General features: G+C 52.1%; 2 protein-coding genes across 2 annotated transcripts; both read left to right on the forward strand.

Moving 5' to 3' along the window:
* Nucleotides 1-16: 16 nt before the first annotated feature.
* LOC122748353 (leukocyte immunoglobulin-like receptor subfamily A member 6) lies at nucleotides 17-23,179 on the forward strand. Its single transcript, XM_043994007.1, has 18 exons — nucleotides 17-50; nucleotides 373-408; nucleotides 661-936; nucleotides 1,213-1,494; nucleotides 1,824-1,877; nucleotides 2,454-2,571; nucleotides 3,830-3,946; nucleotides 5,485-5,576; nucleotides 10,439-10,513; nucleotides 10,811-10,846; nucleotides 11,035-11,310; nucleotides 11,519-11,812; nucleotides 13,261-13,413; nucleotides 13,753-13,808; nucleotides 13,972-14,096; nucleotides 21,878-21,913; nucleotides 22,081-22,365; nucleotides 23,025-23,179. Exons 1-17 carry the CDS (start codon nucleotides 17-19, stop codon nucleotides 22,175-22,177), a joined length of 2,157 nt encoding a protein of 718 aa, XP_043849942.1. The 3' UTR covers nucleotides 22,178-22,365; nucleotides 23,025-23,179.
* Nucleotides 22,207-27,705, forward strand: LOC122746739 (platelet glycoprotein VI-like). The gene is made up of 6 exons (XM_043992654.1): nucleotides 22,207-22,229; nucleotides 23,757-24,050; nucleotides 24,446-24,514; nucleotides 25,130-25,204; nucleotides 25,371-25,412; nucleotides 26,799-27,705. The coding sequence occupies exons 2-6, from the start codon at nucleotides 23,855-23,857 to the stop codon at nucleotides 26,915-26,917; spliced, it is 501 nt and encodes a 166-aa protein (XP_043848589.1). The 5' UTR covers nucleotides 22,207-22,229; nucleotides 23,757-23,854; the 3' UTR covers nucleotides 26,918-27,705.
* The last annotated feature ends 66 nt before the right edge of the window (nucleotides 27,706-27,771 follow it).

Below are 27,771 nucleotides of genomic sequence, written 5' to 3' on the forward strand. Positions count from 1 at the left end.
AGCCCTGGCGGCCACCATGTCTCCCGGGCTCCCTGCCCTGCTGTGCCTTGGTAAGTCCTGGGGAGGGAGGACTCCATGTTTGGTATGGGGCTGTCAGGGGGGTAGCAGCCTTGGAGAGCCTCCCCTCCTCCCCCTCCCCCATTTTACACTGAAGGAAACAAGCCCAGAGGGAGGAAGTGACTCCCCTGAGATCTGTCAGAGCTAGAACCCCAACCCAGGAGGTCCAGCAGCACCCTCTGGATCCAGGCCCCTCCCCCAGGTCCTGTTATCTCAGGCTGCACCCTGCTCCTCCCCCACCTCCCATCCCCCACCCAAAGCTTTGGGGGGGAGGCTGAGGATTGTGGGCAGGGCTGATGGGGGCCTCTCTGACAGGACTGTGTCTGAGTGAGAGGCTGGAGGCACAGGACTGTGAGTTCTCCCCTCCCCCAACCAGACCACTACCCATCCTCTCTCTCCCTCTGCCCCCCTCTATCCCTCTCCCTCTCCCTGTCCATCCTCACCTGTCCCCTGTCTCAGTACTGACAGCACCCCCTGGGACACTCCTGACTGGAGGGTCTGGGCTAACCTCCTGGGGTGACTCTGGGAGGGGGCTGGGGTGAGAGGCAAGGACAACCCCAGGAAAGGGGTCCCTCTGGGACCCCGGGATCTGCTTCCTTCCAGATTCACTCCCCAAACCCTCCCTCTGGACAAAGCCGGACCATGTGATACCTGTAGGGACACGTGTGACCATCTGGTGTCAGGGCCGGCCTGGGGCTAGAGGTTACAGCCTGGAGAAGCTGGGAAGTGACTGGAATGCAGTGTCCTTCCCTCAGGGGAATAAGGCTTCTTTCCCTCTGGGGGAAATAGTACTAGCACGTGCTGGTCCTTACCGCTGTCGATACAGGGCCTCATCTGGCTGGTCAGAGCCCAGTGACCCCCTGGTGCTGATTGTGACAGGTGAGCCAGGGACCCCCCAGCCCCAGCCCCAGGGCTCCAGACACACACCCTCTCATGTGGGCCACAGGAGAGATGGGATTCTCACCTCAGAACCTCCCATGGGCAGCCATGAGGGGTCTCAGCCTTGGGGGGGAGGGCCCCTCCAAGGCTCACGGCCATCATTCCAAGGTGGGGGTCGGGGGTGGACCCTCCCATGGCACAGCTCTCCCTTTGAGCTCTGACCTAGGCACAGAGCAGGGGTGCTCCCAGTCACACCAGGGTCTCTGTGTCCCCCAGGCCGGTATGCCAAGCCCGTCCTCTCAGCCATGCCCAGCTCTGTGGTGGCCCCAGGGGACAATGTGACCCTCCACTGTCAGTCTTCGTATGGCCTGAATGGCTTCATGATGTCTAAGGAACAAGAAGACAAGGTGACCCCTCATTATGAAAGGACTCTGGCCAACTTCTCCATCCGGGATGTGACAGCTGCCCATGGAGGAACTTACCGATGTTACACTTTTGGTAGTAACAACCCCTATGAGTGGTCAGCCCCCAGTGAGCCCCTGGTCCTCAGGGTCACAGGTGAGGCATCCCCAGCCTGGCCCCTTTCCCCATCCTCTGCCAAGGCCCCCTAGATGGCCTTGGCCCCAGACTGGCAGCTCTGTGCCCAGCCCTGGGGAGCTGGGGATTGTGCCCCAGACTCCTGAGGGGTCCTGGGCAGGAGACATGGCTAGAGGGTAGGGAGAGAGGATGTGTCCCTGCCCTGTTCTCACTCTTGCTCCCCCAGGAGAAGATGGGGTGTCTGGTGGGACCAGGAAAGGGGGAGGTCACAGGGAGCCTCAGGAGGAACAAGCTGGACTGAGGAGGGAGGACATGACAAATTAAGCTGTCTATCCTTTCCCCATTCTCAGACCCTCCTGAAGAACACCGCCACCCAGGTACCTGGGAACCAGAGCCCCCAAGTTGTGAGTAACCACAGCTGATATTCTGGAGTGGGGAGGGGAGCCCAAGGCGGCAGGAGGAAGGGCCCCAGGAAAGGGACATGGGGAGGGAGAAGAGAGATCCTGGCCTCTAAGGATTAGGGAGGAGGTGTTTGGGTGAGATCCAGGGGGAAGGAGAGGAAGAGCTAACAGGGGTGATGAGAGGGGCAGCCTCAGGCCCTTGTCTTCCTCCCTCCATCCCCAGCCTCATCAACACGGCCTGCTGGAAACACAGCCCTTTTCTCCCTTTCATCAGACCTTCATGAAGTTGTCCTGAGGCATGATGGGCATCAGGTGGCACAATGTAGCTCCCCTAGCTCTGCCCCTAGACTGCCTCAGCCCCTCCCTCAGGCTTCTCTCCCTGGGCTCCAGCCCTCACCCCCAAACCAGGCTCCCAGCCAGGGAGTGACAAGAACCTCCCAGCCCAGGGCCAGGGTCTAGGCTGGGCTCGGTCTGAGGAGCCTGGGGCTGGGAGCAGAGGAATCTGAGCCTACACTGTTGGGGGGCCTGAGATCAGGGAGGTCTTGTCCCTCTGCCTGTGACAGTCTTTCCCCCTCCCAGATGCTGCTCCCCAGGATATCACTGTGGGCAACCTGGTTCGCCTCAGCCTGGCTGGGCTGGTCCTCATCATCCTGGGGGTCCTGCTGGCTGAAGCCCGGCCTAGCCAGAGGGGACAGTGAGGAGGAGATGCAGGATCCCAGGACAGAGGGAAGACACAGCTGGGGTTCACTGACTGTCAGCATCCCAAAGACTCATTGAGGCATCAGGTTCTGCCAAGCTCCAGGGACATACTGCTGGCCCAAGCTGATGATGGCCAGCCCTTCCATTGGCCCCCCTCCCTCTTCACCACCACACTGCTGTGACCCCCTACTCTCACACTCCCCTCCCCACCTCAGGCCCTTCCCACACTCCCAGCAGGGATGATCATTGACATCATCTGTCAGTATTGAAAGAGGAAAAACTACTCCCCAGAACACTGAAGCATCTCCGGAGTCACAGACACCTGAAGGCTTTGTCATTTCCAAAGTCAGTGGCCATTACTCTGTGTGTGTGTATGTGTGTGTGTGTGTGTGTGAATGTCTGTGTACATGTATATGTATCTCTGTATGTGTGCACATGTGCATGTAGGTGTAACTAGAAAAGATGGCGGGAACATTCACCTGGGCCTCCCCCCACCTGCCTTTGACAATCACGGTTCTGGGCCCTGTGAGCCCATCCTTACCTGCCCCAGACCCCCCCAGCTTTCTTCTCCCCAAATCCTCTCCCACACCCCAGGATAACCTTCCCCTGAGAGGTCAGGGTCCACACACAGTGTCTGCTGTCAAGCTTTCCTCATCTCTCCTCCCTGAAGGTGTAGACCCTGTGTTCTAATGGTCACAAGGACAGGTTTGTTCCTTAGGGTGTCTGAGGTGACCACAGTCAGCCTTCCTTTGGGAATGTAAATGAATTGACATTGTTTCCTAGAGCAAAACTCCTTAAACTGAGGTCATTTAACTGAATGTGGGGGTTGCACAATATTTGTCAATACTACAGGGTTATGTATACCTATTTTACATACATATATACCTGGGGTTATGTCAAATTTTCTCTGGTTTTAACTAGAGTGGGAAAAGTTTAAGAAGCCCTGTGTTAGAGAACACATACCTGTATAGACACCTACACCTGGGCATTGGGAAAACTCGAGGCTCTTTCTCCTAGGTAACAAGGCCCCCCGACCCAATCACACCCCACCACCACCACCTCTCCCCTCCAGCTGTACCCTTCACTAAAAGTGTCCATAGTAAAGAGTCACTCCTTGGGGGAGGAGGGGGATTTTGCTGCATGTCTCTTACCTCTGTGAGGGGTGGGGGGAGTGAGTGGGAGGGGAGAAGAGAGACATCCCCTCTTCAGGCATCCACCTTCTGGAGAAAACCTGCACCTTTACAACCTCTATTCAGGTCCCTGAAAGAAGACAAAGACTCAGAGAAGAAGCAGACAGGGGAGGACCTGGCAGACTCCATAGGGTCCCCATCCCTAGCTTGTCACCCTGGGGACTTTGGGGAATTTCTCTTTGGGTGAGACCTGGGACTCTTTCCTCTGATAGAGCTGAGCTCCATCAGTCTCAGAAGGAGAAGGAACTCCTTCCCCCTGTTGTCTGCCATATATTCCTCTGTAGATGCCTTCTCTGAGCTCTGTTTTGCTATAAACTTGGGTAAATAGGTTTCTTTGCTATTGACTGTGCCTGTTCATTGTGTAACTAGCATCTGGTGGGAAGGGAATCAAGACTCAGGAAGAGAGCTTGGGGCATTTCTTCCCCATTGAGGGATGGAGATCAGGAGTGCTGGAATCTGGAAGTCATTTCCTCTAGACTAATAATGTTTAAGGGATCACATAGATATGACTCTAGCCCAAGTCCCCATCTCTCTGAGGAGATCAGAGCAGCCTCTGGCCCCAACCTCCTTCTTCCCCTCCTGGCAAGAATCATAATCTCCCTTGGAAAAGGCAAATGGAAGGGAGGAGATGCTGAAGGTGCCTGTTTTGGCTCCCTTTGAGCCACATCTAGGCAGGTCCTTGTGGACATCTAGAATCTTTGGGGGCAAAACCCACACAGCCCACCCCCAATGACTGCAATGGTCAATGTCCAGATGAAGCATCCCCCAGGGCTCTTTTCTCATCTGCCATCATGGCCCTAGCACTTGCTTCCCCTCCATTATCTACATGTGCTTTGATCCCATCAGTCCTTCACTCTGCTAGACAAAAGAGTCTATGTCAATTTCCTTTCTTCCCTTGGGTCTGTCCCAGAAAAGATTTCTTGAAGTTTCTGGACTTTTTGGAATGCAAGGAAAAAGCACCGAGAAACTGATCTCTGCCCCCCCCCCCCGCTGAAAACCATTGTTAATAGTTATTGTCTCACAATAGTAAATAACTATAGTAATCTGGCATATGATAAACCCAAAGATCCAAGTTTGTGGAACAAAAATTCATTTTTTGACAAAAACTGCTGGGAAAACTAGAAAACAGTATGGCAGAAACTAGGTATAGAATAAATACCATTTCACACCACATAATAAAATGAGGTCAAAATGGGTACAGGATTTATACAGAAAGGGTGATACTACAAAGAAATTAAGAGAGCATGGAATAGTCTATCTGTCAGACTTAAGGACAGGGGAAGAATTTAGGACCAAAGAAGATATAGGGAGCATTACAAAATATAAAACAGATAATTTTGATAATATAAAATTAAAAAGCTTTTGCACAAACAAAACTAATGTAATCAAAAATATAAGGAAAGCAGAAAATTTGAAGATATTTTTTACAAGTTATCACTGTTAAAAGCCTCATTTCTCAATTATATAGAGAGTGGGTTCAAATTTATAAAAATGCAAGTAACTTCTCAATTGATAAATGGTCAAAGGATAGAATGGGAAGTTTTCAGACAAAAAAATTTAAAATATCTGTCATCATATGAAAAAATACTCTAAATCACTATTGATCAGAATAATTCAAACTAAAACAACTCTGAGGTACCACCTCACACCTATCAAAGTGGCAAATATAACAAAAAATGAAAATATAGCCCCAAGACCTCTCCCTTCTCTTCCTTCCCCAGGAGCCCCTGTCCCCTCCCACACCTCTGCCCCACAAGGCCTCCCACTGATGCAGTAGAGCCTCAGGACTCTGGCCCCAAGGCAGAGGGGGAAGGTCAGGCTCCAGGGACATCCAGGACAAGGAGCCTGAGGATTCAAAGGGCCCGTCCCTCCCACCCCACATCCTCCCTTCTCCCTGTGTTTCTTCCCCTCACCCAAGGAGCTCTTTCAGGACAGGGCTGTGCCCCTCCCCTCACCCAGGGTGTAGGAGCCCTGAGGAAGAGGACAGGAGAAAATAGTATCCTGACCATACAGAGCAGAAGGAGACCCAAGAGGAGACTGGGATCCTCAGTGACAGGTGTGGGGGAAGGCATCACTGGTGACTTTAGAGGGGACAGTTTCTGTCCAGGGATGAGGTCCAAGCCAGGCTGCAGAGAGAGCAGCAAGGAGCCAGGAGGGGAAGTGTAAGCATTGAGCTTGGGAAGGAGGGGACAGGCTGATGGGGAGGGGGAGACCAGAGGCTGCCCAGCCCCTGGGGCCTCTCCCCCTCCCTCAGTCACAGAGCCAGTCCCAAGCAAAGAAGTAGCAGGAATCATCTCAGCTCAGGGAGGAAGGGCTGAGCACTTGGGCAGGGACTATAGCCATGCTCACAGTTGGGGGATGGGAGGCCTGGGAAGAAGGGCCATATGTCAGTGACAATCTCTGATCCCCCAGAGGCTGCCCCCCTGAATTACACTGTGGGCAACCTGGTCCTCCTCACCTTGACAGAGCTGGTCCTCATCATCCTGGGTGTCCTGCTGACCGAGCCCAGATACAGCCTCTGGGGGCACCAAGAAGAAACCCAGGGAGCCCTGGCCTGAGCTTTTGGCCACAGCCTACCCCAAGGCAGAGGGAATGGATGGATGGATGGATGGATGGATGGATGGATGGATGCATGGATGGATGGATGGATGGATGGATGGATGGATGGATGGATGGATGGATGCATGGATGGATGGATGCATGGATGGATGCATGGATGGATGGATGGATGGATGGATGGATGGATGGATGCATGGATGGATGGATGGATGGATGGATGGATGGATGGATGGATGCATGGATGGATGGATGGATGGATGGATGGATGGATGCATGGATGCATGGATGGATGGATGCATGGATGGATGGATGCATGGATGGATGCATGGATGGATGGATGGATGCATGGATGGATGGATGGATGCATGGATGGATGGATGGATGGATGGGTGGATGGATGGATGGATGGATGGATGGATGGATGGATGGATGGATGGATGGATGCATGGATGCATGGATGGGTGGATGCACTAATGAATGAATGGATGGATGAAAGAATGAACAAATCAGTAATCCCAATTTTACAGGTACAGTGAGCGGAAACCTTCTAGGTATTGAGTTAAGCACAAAGATGCAAATATTAAGAGAGCAAGAGATATAGAGAGATAGAGACATAGAGATGAGAGAGAGCACGGGATGGCTCCTGGCCTCCCCAAGCTCCCACTCCAGGGGGGCACACCACACCTAAAAGGGAGAGCCCCAGGGAAGAGCCTTTCCTTCCAGGGGGTGGGGGATGGGAATGGGGCAGAGGGGCAGGGAGGGGCAGCAGCAGGCAGATCCTGAGGGGCCCATGGATACCCTGCCATCAATTCAAGAAAAGGTGGTCAAGATGTCCTCCAAAGATGGAGTACAAGGAAACCCCAAGGAAGGGCCAGAACCCACACCCCTGAGGTTCTCTGGATCACTGTCGCCATGGGAGTGCCTGGGACAGTGCCTGTGGGCAGAGGAAGGTCCTCCCGGGAAGCATGGAGGCCTGTCTGGGGAGAGGACATGGAGGGCAAGGAGATGGTGGGGTCCGAGTTAAGTTCAAGGCTGGGTCCCAGGACCTGCCAGGAGGGAGGTCTAGGGGCTGGGGCTGGCAGAGGGGCAGGTTCCAGTCCTCTGGCCTTGTGGCAGGTACAAAGGCAGCTGAAGGCAGGGACCCTGGAGAAGAGAGGCTGGGGAAGGGATCAGGAGCCACCTGTTCTGGAAGAGTGGCTGTGGGCAAGTCACTGAGATCTCTCCCTCACTCTCTTGTAAAATGGGGAGTTACTATTGGCACTGCCTACTTCCCAGGGCCCTGGAAAGGAAATGCTGTGAAAATAATGAGAGTCAGAGCCTGGCTCCAGTCTCAGAGCCTCCCCATGGGACCTCCACATCAGAGCCCAGGGCAGACACCAACAGGCATGTGTCCTTGAGTCCCACCAGCGCCCACCCACCTGGGACCCCTGCCCTAGCAGCTTCCTGTGCACCTTGGCCTGGGGCAGGCTTTGTTCTGTCTCATAGGAAGGGCACAAAATGCCGAGGACTCACAGACACCCATCAACCAGCAATAGCATCCTCCCCAACCCCAGGAGCTCACTTCCCACTTGGGAGGATGCTATGTACAGCCATGTGGGGAGAAGAGGAGCAGAAGCCACTGTGGGGGGGTGAGAAAACTAGAAAGACCCCTCCCTCATATAACCAGATTTATTGCCAGGAAGACAAACTCATTCAGGCACTGGTTCATCAGTTCCCACAGCTGGCAGAAGGACTCTTGGTCATAGCCCTTTTGGACTTCTTCTATGCATATGGAGAGAGAGTGGGGATGGGCCATGGGGGTGGCTGAGAGGAGTCTTTCACCCTGGAGGGAAGGAAAGGGATAGACAGGAAGAACATGTACCCTGGGAAGGGATCACCTTTCCTGGATCCAGGCTGCCCCATGAAATGTCTTCTGATATTTCTAGGAACAGATATTCTAGGTCATCTCCCTTCTCCTTAGCTAAAGAATACTAGAGTAGGTGAAATGAAGTGTTTGTGATTCTGGGAAAGGAAGTCACTCATTCATTCAACTCCTTGTGGGACGTTTGCCTTTCCTACCAGGCTTCACCTGTTTCCCAAATCTCCAAAAATGCTGCTAAGGTTAAGCATTCGACAAGGATTCCTCATTATGTGAAAGGGGAATGAATAACAACAGTGAAAGAACACACAGAAAAGGGGCTGGATGCATTAGAGTGCAGACCCCCACCAGTGTACTTCCATAGACACTAACTCATCCCCTCACAATGATGACACAGACCTTAAACACAGTGATTTACTCAGCCATAAGACAAAAGAAAGAAGAACACAGGCACTCACAGAATAAGGCAAAGGAAAAAATAACAATTACTTCACAAGCCTCACATAAGCCTGAGTCACATTCTCTCACCAATACTCTCAGTATGTATGGGGAAATGGTAGAGAAACTCTGATATACCTAGCAAGGAGGACACTGGAAAGGACAAGCCCTGTCCTCAGGATTGACAAGTCTGCAACTCCATACTTCAGTGTCCTCTTTGTGCCTCAGGAGTTGTGCACTAACTGTCCTTGATGAACAAAGCCTCTCTGTTGGACTGATGTTTCCACTGCAAAGCAGAGTCGATCTGCCCTAGGTCCCCTCCATGACCCCCACTCTCTCACTGAGCTCCAATCTCTACTGGCTGCTTCTCTGCTGCCTACAAACATGCCTGTGCTCCCCGACCCTTGCCTGGATCACCTCCTTCAGGAGGCCATCTACATACAGTAGGAGCCTCCTCTTTCTCTCCTCTCCCTTCCTTCTTAACCCCTTACATGCTGGCTTCCAACTTCATCATTTCACCAAGACTGCTCCCTCCAAAGTTACCAATGATCTTCATTGCCAAAACCAAGAACCTTTTCTCAATCCTCATTATTCTTGACCTTGGACACTGGCCATCACACTCTTCTCTTTGGGTTTTCTGGACACCCCTCTGCGCTGGGTCTCCTCCTGCCTATCTGATCACTCCTCTGTCTCCTCTCCTGGATTTCCAAGTAAGTCATGCCCACCCATGGAATGTGTCCCCCAAGGCTCTGTCCTGGGCCCTCTGCTCTTCTCCCTCTCTACTCTTTTCAGTGGTGACCACATCAGTTCCCATTCATTCAATTCTTATCTCTATGGTGATGTTTCTCAGGCTTCCTCAAAGTCCCAGCCAGATAGATTCCCACCCTCTGGGATGATTTCACAAAAATCTGAGAAGATTCATATGAGCAGAAATATGAAGTCACCAGAACCAAAAGAACAGCTTGCCCAGCTATATTGTCATAATCATCACCTTTGAAAGACTTAACTACCTTGATCAATAGCATGATCCACCACAATTCCAAAAGACTCATGTTGACAAATTGTTTACCTTCCAGAGAGAACTGATGGATCGGGAGTGCAGATTGAAGCAGACTTTTTTGCTATTTCTTTCCCTTTCTTATTTTTTATTTGCAGTCATGGAGGCAGAATATTGTTAATACAAAATTGTTTTATGTGACCTTGTATGTATACTGGGTATCATTTATTTCCTCAAGAGGTAGAGGAGGGAGTGGAGAGAAGTCATTTGGAACAGAAAATAAAAACAAAATTGAATTGGACAAAGCTTAAAAACAATGAAATTAAAGCTCACCTCCTCCAAGAAGCCCCTTCAGCTTCCCTTTTAGGTGGGTCCCTTCTCTCTGAGATTATCTCCAATGTATTGTATCTATATGTTTGCTCATACATCTTGCTTGTATGGTGTCTCCCTCATTAGACAGTAACTTCCTTGTGGGCAGGGACTGTACTTTTTGCTTAGCACAGTGCCTGGCACAGAGTCATGCTCAGTAAACACTTGGCTGGTTGATTTGGGGGAATCAGAGGGTCTTGGAACAGGGAAGGTGCTTTGATCTCCTATCTATTGTACAGAAGGAGAAATCAAGGCCCAGAGAAGGGCAAGGACTTGGACAAATCTCACCCTGGGCTCTCCAGCCTCCCCTGCCAAGAAACCCAACCCACTGCCAAGGATGAAGTGCAAAGCACAAAGAGGAAAGAGTTTCCCCCTCTCCCCAGCAGGGGCAGGGGATTGGGTAACATGGAGCAGGACCAACCCTGACCACTTCCTGTGCTGACTCTCTCTTAAGAGGGTTGTGTGTCTATGCTGAGACCAGCCCTTGGGGCCACAATGGCCCCCACACTCTCTGCCTGGCTCTGCTTTGGTAAGTCCAAAGAACTGGAAGGGCCATGGCCTTCCAGAGGGAGACTCAAGGCCAGAAGGAATCTTAGAATCACAGCCTAGACTCCTACTCCCCCATTTTACAGAGCAGGAAATGAAGGTGCAGTGGGAAGGGACACAAACAGGACAGGAGCTTAGGTCCCCTGGTGTCTGGCTGCACCCTTTGCATCCAGCCCCTAGGCTGGGGCTTTGAATCCTCATTCCCTGTCCCTCAGCGTTGGTCACAAGGGTGTGGGTTCTGGGACTGGGGGCTGAGTCTAACCCAGAGCCTCTCCTACAGGGCTATGTCTGTGCTGGGGGACCTGGGCACAAGAGGGTGAGTCCTTTCCCCTAATGCCTCCTGCCCCTTCTGCCTGCTCAGCACTGGAAGCTGTCCCCAGGGCAGCCAGAGGGAATGGAAGATGGGGCACTGGGCAAAAGGGATGATTCTGGGAGGGGGCCTAGGCCTGAGACCTGGGGAGGCAGGGGCTAAGGGGAACCCATTGAGCTCTGCTTCTCTTCCAGGCACCTTGGCCAGACCCTCCCTCAGGGCTGAGCCAGGCTTGCTGATCCCCTGGGGGAAGCCTGTGACCCTCTGGTGTGAAGGGTCCCCTGAGGCTGATCAGTACCTTCTGAAGAAGGAGGGAGCCTATCAGCACATGGTTGAGTCTGCAGCTGGGAGGGGGGCCCAGTTCCTCTTCTCTTCCATGGCAGCAAACACTGCTGGGAGATACCAGTGTCTGTACAGCATCGGACTATCATGGTCAGAGGCAAGTGATGCCCTGGAGCTGGTGGTGACAAGTAAGGACACCCCCCACCCCTCAGCCCCAGCCTCTGACTCTGACCCCTCATCCCTGAACCTGGCCAGCCCCTGGCTCCCTTAAAGACAGGAGAGGGAGATGAGGCTGGATGGGCAGCAGCTCTGTCCCTCTCCCAATTCCTGCCTGGGCACAGGGAGGGGGGACTGACCCTATTGTAACCCCAGTGTCTCCCCCCACCCCTTCCCAAGGTAGGTATGAGCCCCCCTCCCTCTCAGCCTTGCCCAGCCCTGAGGTGGCCTCAGGACACAATGTGACCCTCCAGTGTCAGTCACAGCAATGGATGGACAGGTCTGCTCTATACAAGGATGGAGAAGAGATCACCCAAGGCCTGGCCCAGCCCCATGAAAGGGGGTCTGTGGCCAACTTCCACATCTCAGCTGTGAGCTCTACCCATAGAGGGACTTACCAATGCTACACCTTTGACAGTCGCATGCCCCAGGAGTGGTCAGCCCCCAGTGAGCCCCTGGTGCTCAGGGTCACAGGTGAGGGAGCCCCAGCCCACCCCAGGTCTCCCATCCCTCCTCATCTGGCCCTGGGGCCCCACCCTGCCTGCTCAGGGCCCAGTCTCAGGGCACCCCAGGGGCAGGAGGGCTGGGGGAAGAGGAGGCTGAGAGGGATGGAACAGAGAGTCTGGGCAATGGGTCATCCTCAGAGGATGCAGTGAGGCCTCTCCTCCCTGGCCCTCTGCACCCCTTCTGCACTCTGATATTAGGCCCCCTGGCCAGTGATCTTCCCCTGGATGCAGACTAGGTGTCTTCCAGGTCCCAGGAAAAGTGCTGGGAAGGGCAGAGGGGGACCCTGGAGGAGGGCAGGGAGAAGCCAGGGCTAGGCACGGGTCCAGGGAGGTGGCCCCTGTGGTTGTTCTCTCTCCCACACTGGGAAGCCCCAAGCTCCCACATCCTCCCCACCAGGTGGGTAACCAGACTCCCAGCCCATTCAGGGAGGTGGGAGGGCTCTGTCCCCTTCTTGGCCCTCCCACTACTTGTCCAGACTCCCATTTTACAGATGGGAAGGTGAGGCCCAGAGAGGGCAGGGACTCACCCCACATCTGACACCCGGCCTGTCCAGGCAGAGCTGAGGCTCCCACCCACATTTCTAGACCTTGGGCCCCTGCAGGCCTCTCTGAGCTTCCCCTAGGAACATGATCTTCAGTGAGTAACTGGAGGATACACATACACACACACACACACACATACACACACACACACACACACACACACACACACACACACACACACACAGAGGATGGATGAAGGAGGGGCCAGGCTTCCCTCTTCTCACACCGCAGGACCTTTGCCCAAGCTGTGCCCCACCCCTTACTCACCTAGTTAAAATCTAAAGGGCCTCCCCAGGCTCCCCTCCCACAGGATGAGATGTCTTTCTTGAAACCCACCCCCTTCTCCCTTCACATCTGATGGAGGGGCTGCTGTTATCCCCATTTTAGAGATGAGGAAACTGAGGCAGAGATGAAGTGACCTTCCCAGTCACACAGCTAGTAACTATCTGAGACTGGATTGGAACTCAGATCTTCCTGACTGCAGGTTCAGAGCTCTGCCCGCTGAGCCTGAGGACAGACTCCCGGACCCTGCTCCAGTTTGTGGAGGGGCCCAGGCTGGGGCTGGCCATTTCCCTGCTTGACCGGGTTCCTGGCTTGACTTCCAAAGCCCTGCCCCTGCTCCCCCTCATCCCCCTCCCCCAGCTCAGCACTTGATGAATCCTCCCCTGAGGGTTTGTAAGTGATCTCAGGATTCCCTCCAGGAGAATGTGAGCCCCTGGGGGGCAGGAGCTGCTGCTGGTTTTCTCTCCCCAGTCTCTGGCCCAGGCCCTCACCTGGTGCTTCAGGAGAGTGCAGGCTCGCACGGCTGCCGGAGCCGGGGCCTCCCCAAGGACCCGGATGGGGCTGATCTGCTCACTCTCCCCTTGTTTTCAGCCCCAGCTTCCTCGGGTCTCACAGCAGGCGTCCTGACGGGCGTCTCAGCATCGCTCATCCTGATCTTCCTCTCCCTCCTCCTCCTCCTCCTCCTCCTCCTCCTCCTCCTCCTCTGCCACCGACGCCGTCGACTTCGCCATCAGACCAGACTTGGTGAGTTCCTGGGCTGGGGGCCGGCTCGGGGAGGGCCCCGTGGAGGAGGAGCCGAGCCCCACTGAAGCCTCCTCTGACTCTCCTTGCAGGGAAAGGGGGTAGAGAGATTGAGATCAAGAAGAGCAGCAGCAGGTAGGGCCCAGACCCACCCCATTCCCCCCAGACCCTCCCTCCCAGACCCTCCCCCACAACCTTCTGTGTCCTCTTGTTCCCCAGCTCTGACCCAGCTGGGACCCCCCCCGGAGGAGATCCTGTGTGAGTGACAGGGCCAGGGCACCAGGGCTGGGGTTGGCAGCGGGAAGAGCCTGGGCCCCTCATGCCTCCTCCTCTTGCCCCCAGATGCTGCTGTGAAGGAGGACAGACAGACAGAGGGGGCCAGACAAGAGGACACAGCTGTGAGTCACTCCCAGATCCCTCCTTCTCTCCCCAGGGAACAGACAGGGAGAGGCTTCCCAAGGTCACACCCAGCCGGGAGGTTCAGGGTCCTTTCCCCTCTCAGCCCTCCTGCCCCACGGGCCCCTCCAGCCCCTCACCTCTTGCTTTATCTCCTCCTGTCAGGCTCCCAAAAGGGAAGACCCTCAGGAAGTGACCTATGCCCAGCTGAACCTCACCAGCCTCAGGGCTGGGGCTGAGGAACCTCCCTGCTCTGGCCCAGTGGAGCCCAGCCTCTATGCTGCCCTGAGGTGAGCTCGGCCTGAGCCCAGGGGACCCCAGGAGGAAGAAGCCCCTCCCCATCCGGCCTCTGCTTTCTGAGGGCAGACCCTGCCCTGCCTAATCAGCCAGACACCCCAGTGTAAGGACCCCTGCTCCTCACCCCAAGGAGAAGGGCAGAAAGGACTAAAAACTGCTGGGAGCAGGTTCCTCTCTCCTGACCTCAGATACAGACTGGGCTTTGCTCCAAGTAGAATGTGCTCCCTGCAACCCCAGGCCACGGGCCTCAGGGCAGAGCAGTCACTGAACAGGAATTGGGAGTTATCTGGGTCCTGCTCAATGGAAATATCTGAGTACATGAGGGGAGTCTGAGTATATGAGGGGAGGGATGCTGTATGATAGAGGGCAGAGAGCACCGACCTCCAAGGAAGCAGGAGAGGATTGGAGAGGAAGAGAGGGAAGAGGAAGAAGAGAGGAAGAGGAGAGGGGAGGGGAGGAGAGGAGAGGAGAAGAGAGGAGAGGAGAGGGGAGGGGAGGGGAGGGGAGGGGAGGAGAGGGGAGGGGAAGAGAGGAAGATATGACAGAGAGGAGAGGAGAGGGGAGGAAGGGGATTAAGGAAACAAGTATTTATTAAGTACCTACTATGTGCTAGGCTCTGGGCTGAGCACTTTACAAATTTGATCTTGTTAGATCCTCATAACAAATCTTGGGAGATACCTGTTACTATTAACCCCATTTTACAGTTTAGGGAACAGAAGCAGATAGAGGTTAAGGAAGAGGACAGGAAAGACAAGGACAGGAGAAGAGAGGTTGGCGGAGGAAGGGGGGTATCTAAGGGGATTCCCATCACTTGGCCAATGGCTGAACAACTACTGGGATAGGGATGTCTGGAATGGAATCTTGAGAAATGATGAAGGAGGCGATTTCAGAGAATTCTGGGGAACATAAACTGACACAGAGCAAAGTGAGCAGAATCAAGAGAACAATCTATACCATGACAACAACACTTTAATGAAAATTAACTATGAAAGACCAAAGATTTCTGACCAGTTGCGATGATTAAAAAATATGGGAAACATAGTTTGTGGGTAATTTAATCATTTCATTAATTGTCCAGCAGGTTATTAATAAGGATGATCACTGGAATGGCCATCTCTCTCAGACCAAAGCTCAAAGTTGATATACCCTTCTAACCATAAGAGGTCCATCATAGAGCAACCAAATCTAATTGGTTGACATGACTGGAGGTGGGTTATATTAAAATGAACTATTGGAATAGTGAGTTAGGTCACTCAAATCTTGATCAAAAAGACATCAGAGAAAGAATATAGACTCCACCTTCCCCAAGCTAATTGGAGCACAATAGTTTCCACCTAAGTGTGGTTTGGTACAGGCTAAATGTCATTGATAAAATCCTTCAGAAAAAACCTGAAGGACTTGGAAAGAAGGGGAGGGAGTACCGAATGTCCCCAAGATATCAGTTATTAATAATTATTTCTCACAATCCCACATTTGATTCTTTGGGAGTCGTGAAGCCCTCAATGAGTCACTGATATGACAAATACTTCATCAAAGGTTCTTAACTGTGAGGCTTATGATAGGGAAGAATGTGAGGGGGAAAGGAAAGAAAGATGGGCAGTGCTTTGACAAAATCATAGGGGCATCCCCTTTAGCAAGGAGACTTTACAGGTAATGTACACAAAGGGGAAAAGTAAACGGTGGAGAAATGTCCTCTTAAGTCTCAGAAGTCCCCCCTCATCCAGCTGTCTGGTTCTTGGGACACCATCTGAGGTGGCTCTCTAGCCCTTTTCAGAACAGTTTCCAGCTGCCTTCTTAGACTTAGGTCACTTACAGATATCATCTTCCTCTATTAAAAATCTCCTACAAAACTGATCTTAACACAATTTTAAATTACTTTGCCAATAACCAGGTCAGATAATGAAAGTTAAGTCAACACTCATGTCTCTATTATTAGAAAATTAAATTTGGAACCTTTTAGACTGAAGACTTTTATGATTTTAGGGTGTCCAACTATTTCATATGGAACTCAGATACAAACAGAAAATTAGAACCCAATTTATATACTTGACATTATTTAATCTCCCATTAGGGAGATGAGATTCCACTAAGGAATCTCAGAATCCTTTTTATGAGAAGATGGATTCAAATACAAAAAAAAATGAATTCATATAAAAGTTGCCAGATTAACTTGAGTTGTAACAAAAAGGTTCAGGGCTGATATACAAAAACACATTGAGTAATTTATTTTTACAACAGTACATATCAAGTACGTCAGTAATAGTAAAACATTTTCAACTTCTCACCATGTTCAAATGAAACAAAATGAAAAAAACTAACAAAAGTGGATAACTTGGGGCACGTAGGTGGTGTAGTGGATAAAGCACTGACCCTGGATTCAGGAATACCTGAGTTCAAATCCGGCCTCAGACACTTAACACTTACTAGCTGTGTGACCCTGGGCAAGTCACTTAACCCCAATTGCCTCACCAAAAAAAAAAAAAGTGGATGACTTGGGGCACATAGGTGGTGTAGTGGATAAAGCACCAGCCCTGGAGTCAGGAGGACCTGAGTTTGTGACACTTACTAGCTGTGTGACCCTGGGCAAGTCAATTAATCCTCATTGGCCCACAGAAAAAGAAAAAAATAAGGGGATGACTCTTTAAGGCAAGATAGACCACAAGCCATGCTGATATTCCTTTCCTTAACACAGAACTGGGACAATTGTGATTTTGAGTAAATAACAAAATCCTGGTTTCACAAATCTTTGCATTAATTGCTTAATTATCTGTAATGGGGGAGAATTCTAGCTATACTATCTAAAATCTAATGAGTGGTCGCCAATAAATTATAAGCTTTGGCAAGAGTAGTTAAATGTTTAAGTATTTATTAAAGAGCATTAGGATCAGAGAGAAAGGTAAAATTCTAAGTATTTCTAAGAGACCCTATCATCTGACCCACTATGGCAAGGTCAGGAACCAGAAGAGACGGCACCCCCCACCAGTGTCTGCTTCCTACTTCCTGTCCTCCTCCCAGAAATGGGAGGTTCCTCAAGTTGATTGGCTGGTAGTCATGATAGACAGTACCTACGAGCAAACATCACTTCCTGATGCTAAGGACCTTGACCCCATGGCTTGCCCTCAGAGGCCTTCTCCTCATGGCAGAGCTTTTCTACAGTCAGTCCCTAGCAGGTGGCATCATTCCAATTGTTACATATCCCCATACCATTATGAGAAATTAATGGACCTTGTATTACATGAAAATAAATAGCAAGTAATACATGTCAAGGCTAAATATTCAATTGTTAGTTGCTTGGAGTAACTTTTCTAGATTAAGATTCCAGGCTAAATAGCTCAAACCTTATACCTTCATCTCACCATATTAACATAGATGTAGTTCATCATTAACTTAAAAGACAAGAACCCAATGTTGTACTCATCACATAACATCCAACATGATTACAGGAACTTACTGTAAAAAAAATAGGGACATAAACATACTGGAAGGGAATAATTTTCTTTTGACTTCATGACAATTCCAGGCAAAAGTTATGCAGATGGACAATTGCATTAAGCCAGGCTTAAAGTCAGCCAGGGGGGATAGTTTTCATTCCAAGAAATGTCATGTTGTGGACATTAAGTCAAGAGAATCCTACCTCAGCCCTTGCCAATGATCATTCTCTAAGTCTTTCCCATGAGTATTCCACCTGCCACTTAGGCATGTAAAATCCCATAGGGTTGCTGGCATCATGTCTCATTGGCTCAGTAGCATTCCTTGATGTTAATGCCTGGAGTTAGACTCAGAATAATATCAGTTAACAGTCCCATAATGTCTTATATAGTAAGTTCCAATAATCAGTATTTTAGGTGAATTCACCTCTCAAGGATCACATAACCTAGATAAGTATTGACAATAATCTCACATTGGTAACAGTAAGAAATTCGTTACAGAAAAATTACATCATATCCTGATATAACTTGTCCTTATGGTAAGTAGGTGCTTTTTCATCCCTAAATTCAATATGGTGCAAACGATTTTGCCTTAAAATGCTTAATAACAAACAAGAAAAGACTTGGGGTGGGATGTGACCAATAAGGGACCCTTTTAATTCTAACTGGACTATGTGGGAGAGTGTAATTCTTCCTTTACAGAGGAATACCTAAGGACCCCCAACAACCATCCCTCTCCCATAGTGACAGCTGATAGAATTGTTTACCAATTTATACACTATAAGAAAATTTAGAAATATGACAAAACCCCACGCAATATTATACATTTAAAATTTAAAACAGAGGGGTAGGGCAGCTAGGTGGCACAGTGGTTAGAGCACCAGCCCTGGATTCAGGAGGACCTGAGTTCAAATCCGGCCTTAGACACTAAACACTTACTAGCTGTGTGACCCTGGGCAAGTCACTTAACCCCAATTGCCTCACTAAAAAAAACAAAACAAAACCCAGAGGGGCATCTAGGTGGTGCAGTGGATAGAGCACCAGCCCTGGAGTTAGAAGGACCTGAGTTCAAATGTGACCTCAGACACTTGATACTTACTAGCTGTGTGACCCTGGGCAAGTCCCTTAGCCCCAATTGCCTAACCCCCCAAAAATTTAAAAATAAAACCAATTCATTACCAATCACATGACCTTAATTTAGTTGAATGTGCTTCCATTTACCTTACACAGCACTTTACAATCATGTGATCCTCACAACAACCTTGGGAGGTAGGTTGCATTATTATCCCCTCACAGAAAAGTAAACTGAGGTAAATAGAACTTTCTTGGGGCTATATAGCTAGTGAATTTCTTAGTGTCAAATAAATATCTTAGTGTTAGGTCCTAATTTACCATAAGACTCCATTCTTATTTTCTTCCAGACAGATTTTGGCTTAAATCAAATCAAATTGGTATTTATAATTGCTAATGGTAACATTTTTCTTTCCAAGGTCTAATACTCTTATCACCTTAAAACTGTAAAAAATATTATCTAAACAGTCACATATTTCCTTTTTTTAAAAGACATGTGGTGATAATTCCCAGCTCTTTATATTCTTGTTTTCCACTTTCTACTCTTTTACTTAGGCATGACCAGACTCTGTCCCTGGGGGCATCTTGTCTGGCTTGCTCCTCTGCAGACACTCAGGACATGGCCAATCATCTCCCACTGATGTAGGAGGTAAAGAAGGGGTTAACAGACAACCCTAAGACCTGAGCTCTAATTTAGATCTGAGCTCTAAGAGAGATTCAGACCCCAGTTCTAAAAGGGATTAATGGATAACTTAAGACTTGGGCCCTCATCAAAGTCAGGGCCTAGGTTCTTGTTAACTGGTACCTGGAGGTCTGGTTCGTATTAATTACCCCCATAATCACCACCCATGACAAAAACATAAAGAGACAGGTTATAGAAATCCTAACTGTTAAATGTTAATATTCAGAAACTAGGCCTGAGAATGAAAAACACAGGCACACTCTGACCTTGGCAAGTTGAGGTAACCTGCACAGAAAAGGCCAAATTTGTCCCCAGTTCACCTTATGAGGAGTAAACCCCTAAAACACACCTCCGTGGGAAAAGGTCCCTGCCTCGGGGGTTGGCTTAGGACCCCAGGAACTCCAAATTGGGATAGGCCCTCCCCTGTACCTCCCTCAGGTGGAGATTATTATAATGAGACTGATAATCAATTTAGCCATATTATAAATATAACTGTCTTCTCCTCTATTTCAGACACCTCCATGGTGCCCTCCCTGTGGTCACTCACAGTATTGCAATAAAACTTGGGAAACTGAGTCACTGAGTCTTGTCATTCTTTGGAACATCTCATGACCAATCTGATCAATTAAATCCACCTCCCACATCACCAGCACACTAACACACCTCCTGGGCAGCATCATGTCACTTCAGCCAAGCCCATCCAGGGACTTCTGTGTCTCTAGTCTAATGCCTTTAGTTAACTGATTAGTCTGTTGCATTGATTGTGTTAGGGTGCCAAGACTGCTGGAAGTGGGCTCATGGCTTATGTGTACTTTTGGAAGAGGCTGTTCAAAAGGGTGGCAGTCACCTCTGATGGGCCAACAATTCATGAGAGGTGGACTTTAATAAGAGAAGTGGGCTTTCTCCAATGAGGGGCTGAGAGTGACATCAGGTGACCCTTGGAGGGAGGGAGAGAGAGAGAGAGAGAGAGAGAGAGAGAGAGAGAGAGAGAGAGAGAACTATCTCTCAACCCAGACCACTCCCAGCCTTGGGCAACTGAGACAAAAGGGTCTGTCTCCTCCCGAGCCTGATTGAATGGAATTCTCCTTAGACCAGAGATTCCCCGTAGGGCTGGGTAGGTGGGATAGAGGAGAAGGTTAGCTCAACCTTCAGAGACTAAAGCCACTGGTACATGGGCTGAGGTTTGGCCTCACTAAACAGGTCTCCTTCCGGACGATGTCCTGTCCTCTGTGTCTCCTTTCCCTCCTGCATCAGAATGAAGAAAGCTGTGATCTTATGACTGCTGTTGGCCATATGTTTGTTTTATGTTGTTTTCATTTCATTTATTTTACTTTATTTTATTTCTCAGAGGATGACCTATATGAGCTCTTTGGCACTTTTAGAGTTAACAGCTGTTGCTCTGTGAGGTTTGGCCATTTGTCTTCAGACGTCACCACAGAGTGAGTGAAAAGCAGCTGTTCTTCCTTGGCTTAGGTAGCTGTTTGACACAGGAGTCCCCAGCACTTAGCCCCGCGTCTGTCACATTTCTCTCATTTTCATCCTGTCCAACTCTTCATGAGCCCACCTGGGGTTTTCCTGTCAAAGGCACCGGAGCAGTTTCCATTTCCTTCTGCACCTCATTTGACAGATGAGGAAACTGGGGAAAGCAGGATGAAGTGACTTGCCCAGGGTCACACAGCTACTAAGTGTCTGAGGCTAGATTTGAACTCAGGAAGTCATTGACTCCAAGCCTGGGGCTCTTTGTACTATGGTGCCACCTTGTGGTCGACCCTGGAGATTAAAAACTAAATTAATAGAAGGGAGACTCAAATGACCACAGGCTTCCTGAGTCAAAGGGGGAGGCAATGACAAATCAAGAGCCTGACCTTGAGTTTCTCTGCCATGTGGGTGAAGTTACAAGGCTAATGAGAGTGTGAACCTATGAGAGACTGACCAAGTCTCCAAAATAGAACGAAAATCCCTTTTCACTTTTACATGTGGGGGCAGGGGCTGGGAGGCTGACACATACGTAGGGATCTCTCCTGGAGTGTGGGGCCTGAATTATCACCAGGAAAGCAAGAATGGTTCACTCATTCAGACACTAGATGACTCTCCAAGCTCACACACACACACACACACACACACGCACACAGAGTTATGGCCCAGCCAATGAAGCAACAACCACAGAGAGGAAGAAGTGAGCCTGCTCAGAGTTTGGGAAGCTCAGTGCAGAGCCCGCCCTGGGCATGTGTGGTGCCTCACTCTGTGTCCTGCTCAGACTTCAGGCCCCTTTCCCACCACCATGACCCCCACCCTCTCTGTGCTGCTGTGCCTTGGTGAGTCCTAAGAAGCCCCCACACTGCACCATCCAGGCCCACCCGCCCCCACCTCCATTTTCTTGAGGGAGACACTCCTCCAGAGCAGGGCAGTGACAAGTCTGAGGTCACCCAGCAGGGAAGCCAGGGAGGGGGAGAAGCTCCAACTCTCAGAGGGGTTTTCTGGGTCCAGCCCCTATCACTCACACCAGCCTTAAGCCCAGGCTCTGGGCCCCCTGTCTCCTTCCCCTGGGAGTGCTGGGTGGGGAGCTGTGAGTAACCAGGGTCCTATTTCCCAGGGCTGTGTCTGGGCCGCAGGACGAGGGCAAAAACCAGTGAGTCCTTCCCCCCCTCCCCCTGGCCAGAACAGAAAGGTGCCCTCAAGAGAGGGAGGGGGGAGGTCAGGGCTAGACTGACAAGGTTTAAAGGGAGGGGCCCAGGATGGGGGAGGGGCTCACAGAAGGGGGATCCCCTGGCACTGACAGCTCTCCTTTCCTTCCAGACACACTCCTCAGACCCTCCCTCAGGGCAGAGAAGGGCTCTTTGGTGCCCACAGGGAGAAGTGTGACCCTCAGGTGCAGGGGGGAAAAGGGGGATAATTTGTACCTTCTGGTGAAAAAGGAAGAATATGGAACAAACCCAATCATGGAGGTGAAATCAGATGAAATTGAGGTCAAGTTTCCCATCCCATCAGTGACACTGCATAATGCAGGGACCTTCTACTGCATATACAGACACTCATCCCTCTGGTCAGAGCTCAGTGACCCCCTGCAGCTGGTGGTGACAGGTGAGGACCCCCCAGGCCCCTCAGGCAGGGCTGGCTCAGGGTCCCAGCAGCCCCTAAGCTCCTTCCCCACCCAGCCTGGCCCCAACCATCCCTCTGGCCCTGCCCTTCCTGTCCTCTGCTCTGTCTCTGCCTCTGCTCTCCCTCTGGGGCTGGAGATGGGGGAAGGGAATCAGCATGTATATAGTACCTACTATGTGCCCTGCACTTGACACTTATTGTCTCATTTGATTCTCACAACAACTGCTAGGGAGGGGATTTTATGATGCCCCTTTGACATTTGAGGAAACTGAGGCCAACAGAGAGGAAGTGACTTTCTCAGGGTCACAGAGCTGGGAAGTGTCTGAAGACTGATTTGAACTCAGGTCTTCCTGACCCCAGACCCAGGGATCTGGCCTCTACATCACCAGTTCCCTCAGTCCAAAGGGGAGGCAGGAGGCTCAGCTTGGGTCTCAGGAGACCAGACAGAGCTGGGGGCTCCCTGGGGAGGGGTCCTTGGGACTAGTGGGGCATCTCCCTCTCCCAGCCCTGATCCTCCCAAAGCCAGGAGAGGGGCTGGAGGTTGGACCTGCTGCTGCTCTGTGGCCTCCCCCAGCACACGCCTAGGCCCAAGGAGGGGAAGGAAAGTCTTTGTGTATCCACAGGGGTCTCTCTTCCACAAGGTTTAGGACATCAGGAAGGAAGTGAAGCAGGAATCACCACCAAGCCTCTTCCTCTCCTTCCCACACCTGCCCAGGGGCCAGTCCAGGGACCATGATGAGAGCCAGGATGGACTTTAGGGAGCTAAGTACTGCCCCAAAGTGCAGAGATGGCTCCTGAGTATGCCCCCCTCCCCTGCCCTGTGGAGAGAGATTCTCTGACAAGGAGCAGGGACTGGGCTCCCAGCCCCCTACCAGGGAGGAAGCCTCCCTGTCCTCCATTCTTAGCCCTGCCTGAGCCCCCATTTGTCTTCTCTCTCTCCCTCAGTCTCTGTCTCCCCTTCTTCCCACACTTTCTCTTTTCTCTCTCTCTCTCTCTCTCTCTCTCTCTCTCTCTCTCTCTCTCTCTTTCTGTCTCTCTGTCTCTGTCTCTCTCTGTCTCTCTGTCTCTGTCTCTCTCTGTCTCTCTGTCTGTCTCTGTCTGTCTCTGTCTCTCTGGCTCTGTCTCTCTCTCATCTCCCATTCTCTCTCTCCACATTTACCCGCCCACGTTCCCTGGTTCTCCCAGAGCTGTGCCAGGTCCTTCCCCTCCCCCAAAGCTGGGAGATTTCCTTTCCTGCAGAGATGAGCTCCACCTCCACCCTCAGGCAGGGATCCAGGCAGGCCCAGGCCAGTCCTCCCAAAAGCCACATCTGCCCCCCCTGCCCTGCAAGAGGAGGGTTACACCCCTAACTCCAGACTCTCCTCCTCCCCCAGGCCTGTATGACCCCCCCTCCCTCTCAGCCTTGCCCAGCCCCGAGGTGGCCTCAGGACACGATGTGACCCTCCAGTGTCAGTCACAGCCATGGTATGACATGTATGCCCTGTACAAGGATGGAGCAGAGATCACCCAAGGCCAGGTCCAAGCCCTCGACAGTGGCTGCCAGGCTACCTACCACATCTCTGCTGTGACCTCTGCCCATGGAGGGACTTACCGATGCTACACCTTTCACAGTCACTCCCCCCAGGAGTGGTCAGCCCCCAGTGAGCCCCTGGTGCTCAGGGTCACAGGTGAGGGAGCCCCAGACTACCCCAGGCCTCCCATCCCTCCTCCTCTGGCCCTGGGGCCCCACCCTGCCTGCTCAGGGTCCTGTCCCAGGGGACCCCAGGGGCCAGGAGGGCTGGGGGGAGAGGAGGCCCAGAGGGAGGGGGTGGAGAATCTGGACAATGGGTCATCCTCAGAGGGTGCAGACAGTGAGGCCCCCTGGCCCCTCTACACACCCTCACCATCTGCCCCCTCCCCACTTTTGTTGGGCCCACATACAGACAATATGTCTCCTTGGTCCCAGGAAAGGGGTTTGAGGAGGCTAGAGGGGGAGGCCAGAGGAGGCCTGAGGTGTGGCCAGCAGGGAGGGGGGAGGGTAAATCCCACCAAGCCCCTCACCCTCCTCCTCTCCCTCTTCCAGGCACCTCAAAGGGTCCTCACCTCCCCCAAAAGCCTGGGGATCCCCAAGCCCTGACATCCTCTCCTCCCAGTGAGTAACCAGTTACCCTCAGGACAGGGTGGGGGTCTCTCTTCCCTATTACTCTCCCCTCCTGTCTAGGCCAGGGCTGAGTCCTCCCTTTCTCAGAGCTAACCAAGGCATGAGGAGGGCTGCAGGGAAAGGGCAGGGGCAGGGAAACTCCAGCTAGAGAAGAAGGAAGAACAGGCCTGGTCAGGATGGGGCTGGGACGGGGGAGCAGACATGGGCAGAGCAGCCCCAAGCCCTCTCCTTTCTCTCCCCTCCCCAGGAGCCCCTGAGCCCTCTCACCCCTCCCCCACACAGCCATAGCTGGGGCTCTGAGGGGAGGGGCCTCTGCTTCTCCCATCCTGGCTTCCCCAGGGATGAGGGAGGGGGCCTCCCAGATACCCCCACCCCAATTCCTCTCAGCTGGAAACACCACAGTGACATCCTAACCCCCTCCTCCCTCCTCTGCCCAACACTGCCTCCCCCTGACACAGAAGAGCCTCAGGGCTCTGGCCCCAGGGCAGAGAGGGCAGGTCAGGCCCTGGGCAGAGCCAGGACAAGGGGCCTGAGGATTCAGAGGGCCCCTCCCTCCCTCCCCACAGCCTCCCTTCTTCTCCCTGTGTCCTTCCCCTGCACCAATAGCTCAGGCAGGACCTAGGGGAGGAGTCACAGGAATCATGGAATCATCAAACTTCACAACTGGATGGTCCAGGGCAGGTCAGTGAGCTCAGGCGCCCATTTAACAGATGGAAAGGAGAGGCCCAGGGGAGGGAGGGTCTTCCCACCCTCCCACACCCAGCAGTCTGGGCAGAGCTGGGGCTCCCTCCAGGCCTCTCTGGGCTCCCCTGTCCAGCCCCTAACTCTGCCCCTTCCTCATCCCCAGGGACCTTCTCTCCAAGCCCTGAACCCGGGAACAGGACATCTGGTGAGTCACTGGAGGATCCCCAGCAGAGAGAGGAGGAAGGCAGGGTCCGGGTGGCCAGTCAGGGGTTCCTCATGGCCTCCTGCAGTGCCCCATTCTTCTCCTGTTCCCCCCTCTGGGCCTTTGCCCAGGCTGTGCCCCCCTCCCTGACATGCTCTCCCTGCTCTTCCCCTCTTCTAACAAGGCACAGACCCCTCCCAGGCTGTCTAGGAGCCTCCTCCTACAAGAAGCCTTTCCTGCCCCCCCCAGCCCAGGTGTTAGTGATCCCCCTCCTCACATGAGACCCCACTGATGCATTTGTGCACAAGGGAACAGCATTCGGGGTGGGTGGGGGTGGGGCAGGGGCCAGGTTTGCTTTGTCTTTATATCCTCTGGGAATGGGCTCCCAAGAGGATTGAGCCCAGAGGAACCCTTAATAAAGGTCTGTAGACCTGAATCACTGAATGAGACTAGAGCTTCCCTGTCTACAAGGCTCTGTCTCCTCTCCTCACACTGGGGTCTCCCTAGTCCCAGTTCCTCACCCACCACCTCCATCTCCCACCTCCAGGCCTTTGTACCCGCTCTGTCCCTCGTCTGCAGTCCCCCCCCCTTAATTTCTTAGCTCCCTTCAAAACTCTCTCAGTCTCCCCTTCTGGGAGGACATTTTCCTCCCCCTGCTGCCCTCCACCCCCTCCTACCAGGGCCTGACCTCAGACCTTGGACATATCTGCCCATTTTCAGGTTTCCTCCCAAGTAGACAAGGAGCTCCCTGAGGGCAGGGACCCTTATGAACAGTAACCAGGAAATGCTTGTTGGTGCCAGTATTAATAGGAGCCAGCACAGAGGAGGCCCATTAAATGCTTTACAATTATTGTCTCCTTGGATCCTGGGAGGCAGCTGCTGTCATTAGCCCCTTTTTCCAGAGGAGAAAACTGAGCCTGTGAGAGTGAAGGGAACATGTCCAAGGTCTCACAAAGAGGAAGTGTCTGAGGGGGATCTGAACTCAGCTCTTCCTCACCTCAGGCTCTATGCTCTCTCCACTCCACCAAGCTGTTGCCAAGATGAAGAACAAGAGGGAGGGGAGGAAGAAAGGGCAAAGGGCAGTCCCAGGAGAGAGACCTGGGGCTGCCTCAGGGCCCTGGGGAGGAAGCACTGAGGGGGAGAGAGAGGGGGGGGAGGGGGAGGCTGCCTCAGCCCCTCCCTCAGGCTTCTCTCCCTGGGACTCAGCCCTCACCCCCAAACCAGGCTCCCAGCCAGGCACGAACCTCCCAGCCGAGGGCCAGGGTCTGGGCTGGGCTGGGTCTGAGGAGTCTGGGAGTGGGAGCAGGGGAATGGGAGCCTACATTGTTAGGGGGTCTGAGATCAGGGAGGTCTTGTCCCTCTGCCTGTGACAGTCTTTCCCCCTCCCAGATGCTGCTCCCCAGGATTACACTGTGGGCAACCTGGTTCGCCTCAGCCTGGCTGGGCTGGTCCTCATCATCCTGGGGGTCCTGCTGACTGAAGCCTGGCCTAGCCAGAGGGGACAGTGAGGAAGAGATGCAGGATCCCAGGACAGAGGGAAGACACAGCTGGGGTTCACTGACTGTCAGCATCCCAAAGACTCATTGAGGCATCAGGTTCTGCCCAGCTCCAGACAGAGGGAGACCCCTGCCTTCCCAGGGACATACTGCTGGCCCAAGTTGATAATGGCCAGCCCTTCCCCCAGGCCTCCAGATCTTCCCCACAACACTGATGTGACCCCCACCTCCCTCAAGATCTCTTCCCCACCTCAGGCCCTTCCCACAGTCCCAGCAGGGATGATCATTGACAATATCTGTCAGTAATGAAAGAGGAAAAATTATCCCCACCCCCACCCCCTACGCCCAATACAGAAGCATCTCAGGATTCACAGAAACCTGTAGGTCTGGCAGTTCCTCCATTAGTGGGTATTACTTTGCGTGTGTATGCGCCTGTGTCTGTCTCTGTATCTCTGTATGTGCTTGTGAGAATTTGTGCATGCACGTGTGCCTGTAGGCCTCACTGGAAAAGAGCTTTTCACCTGGGCCTGCCTCCACAAACCTTTGGCCATCATGGTTTCAGAGACCCGTCAGTGCACCCGTACCTGCTCCAGGCTCCCCAGCTTTCTTCTGCCCACATCCTCTCCCACACCCCAAGAATAACCTTCCCCTGAGATGGCAGGGCCCACACACATTATCTGCTGCCAAGCTTTCCTCTTCTCTCCTGTTGAATATTAAAATATAGCTTTTGTATCTGCCTCTCTCCTACAAACAAATCAGAGAAATGATCCTTAATCTCTCCTACAAGATTAATAAACAGATCAGAGAAATTATAATATCTTATATTATCTCCTACCAAAACCAGATCAGAGAACATGATATCTCCT

Source organism: Dromiciops gliroides, chromosome 3 (assembly GCF_019393635.1).
Source record: "Dromiciops gliroides isolate mDroGli1 chromosome 3, mDroGli1.pri, whole genome shotgun sequence".
Classification (NCBI taxonomy): Eukaryota; Metazoa; Chordata; class Mammalia; order Microbiotheria; family Microbiotheriidae; genus Dromiciops; species Dromiciops gliroides.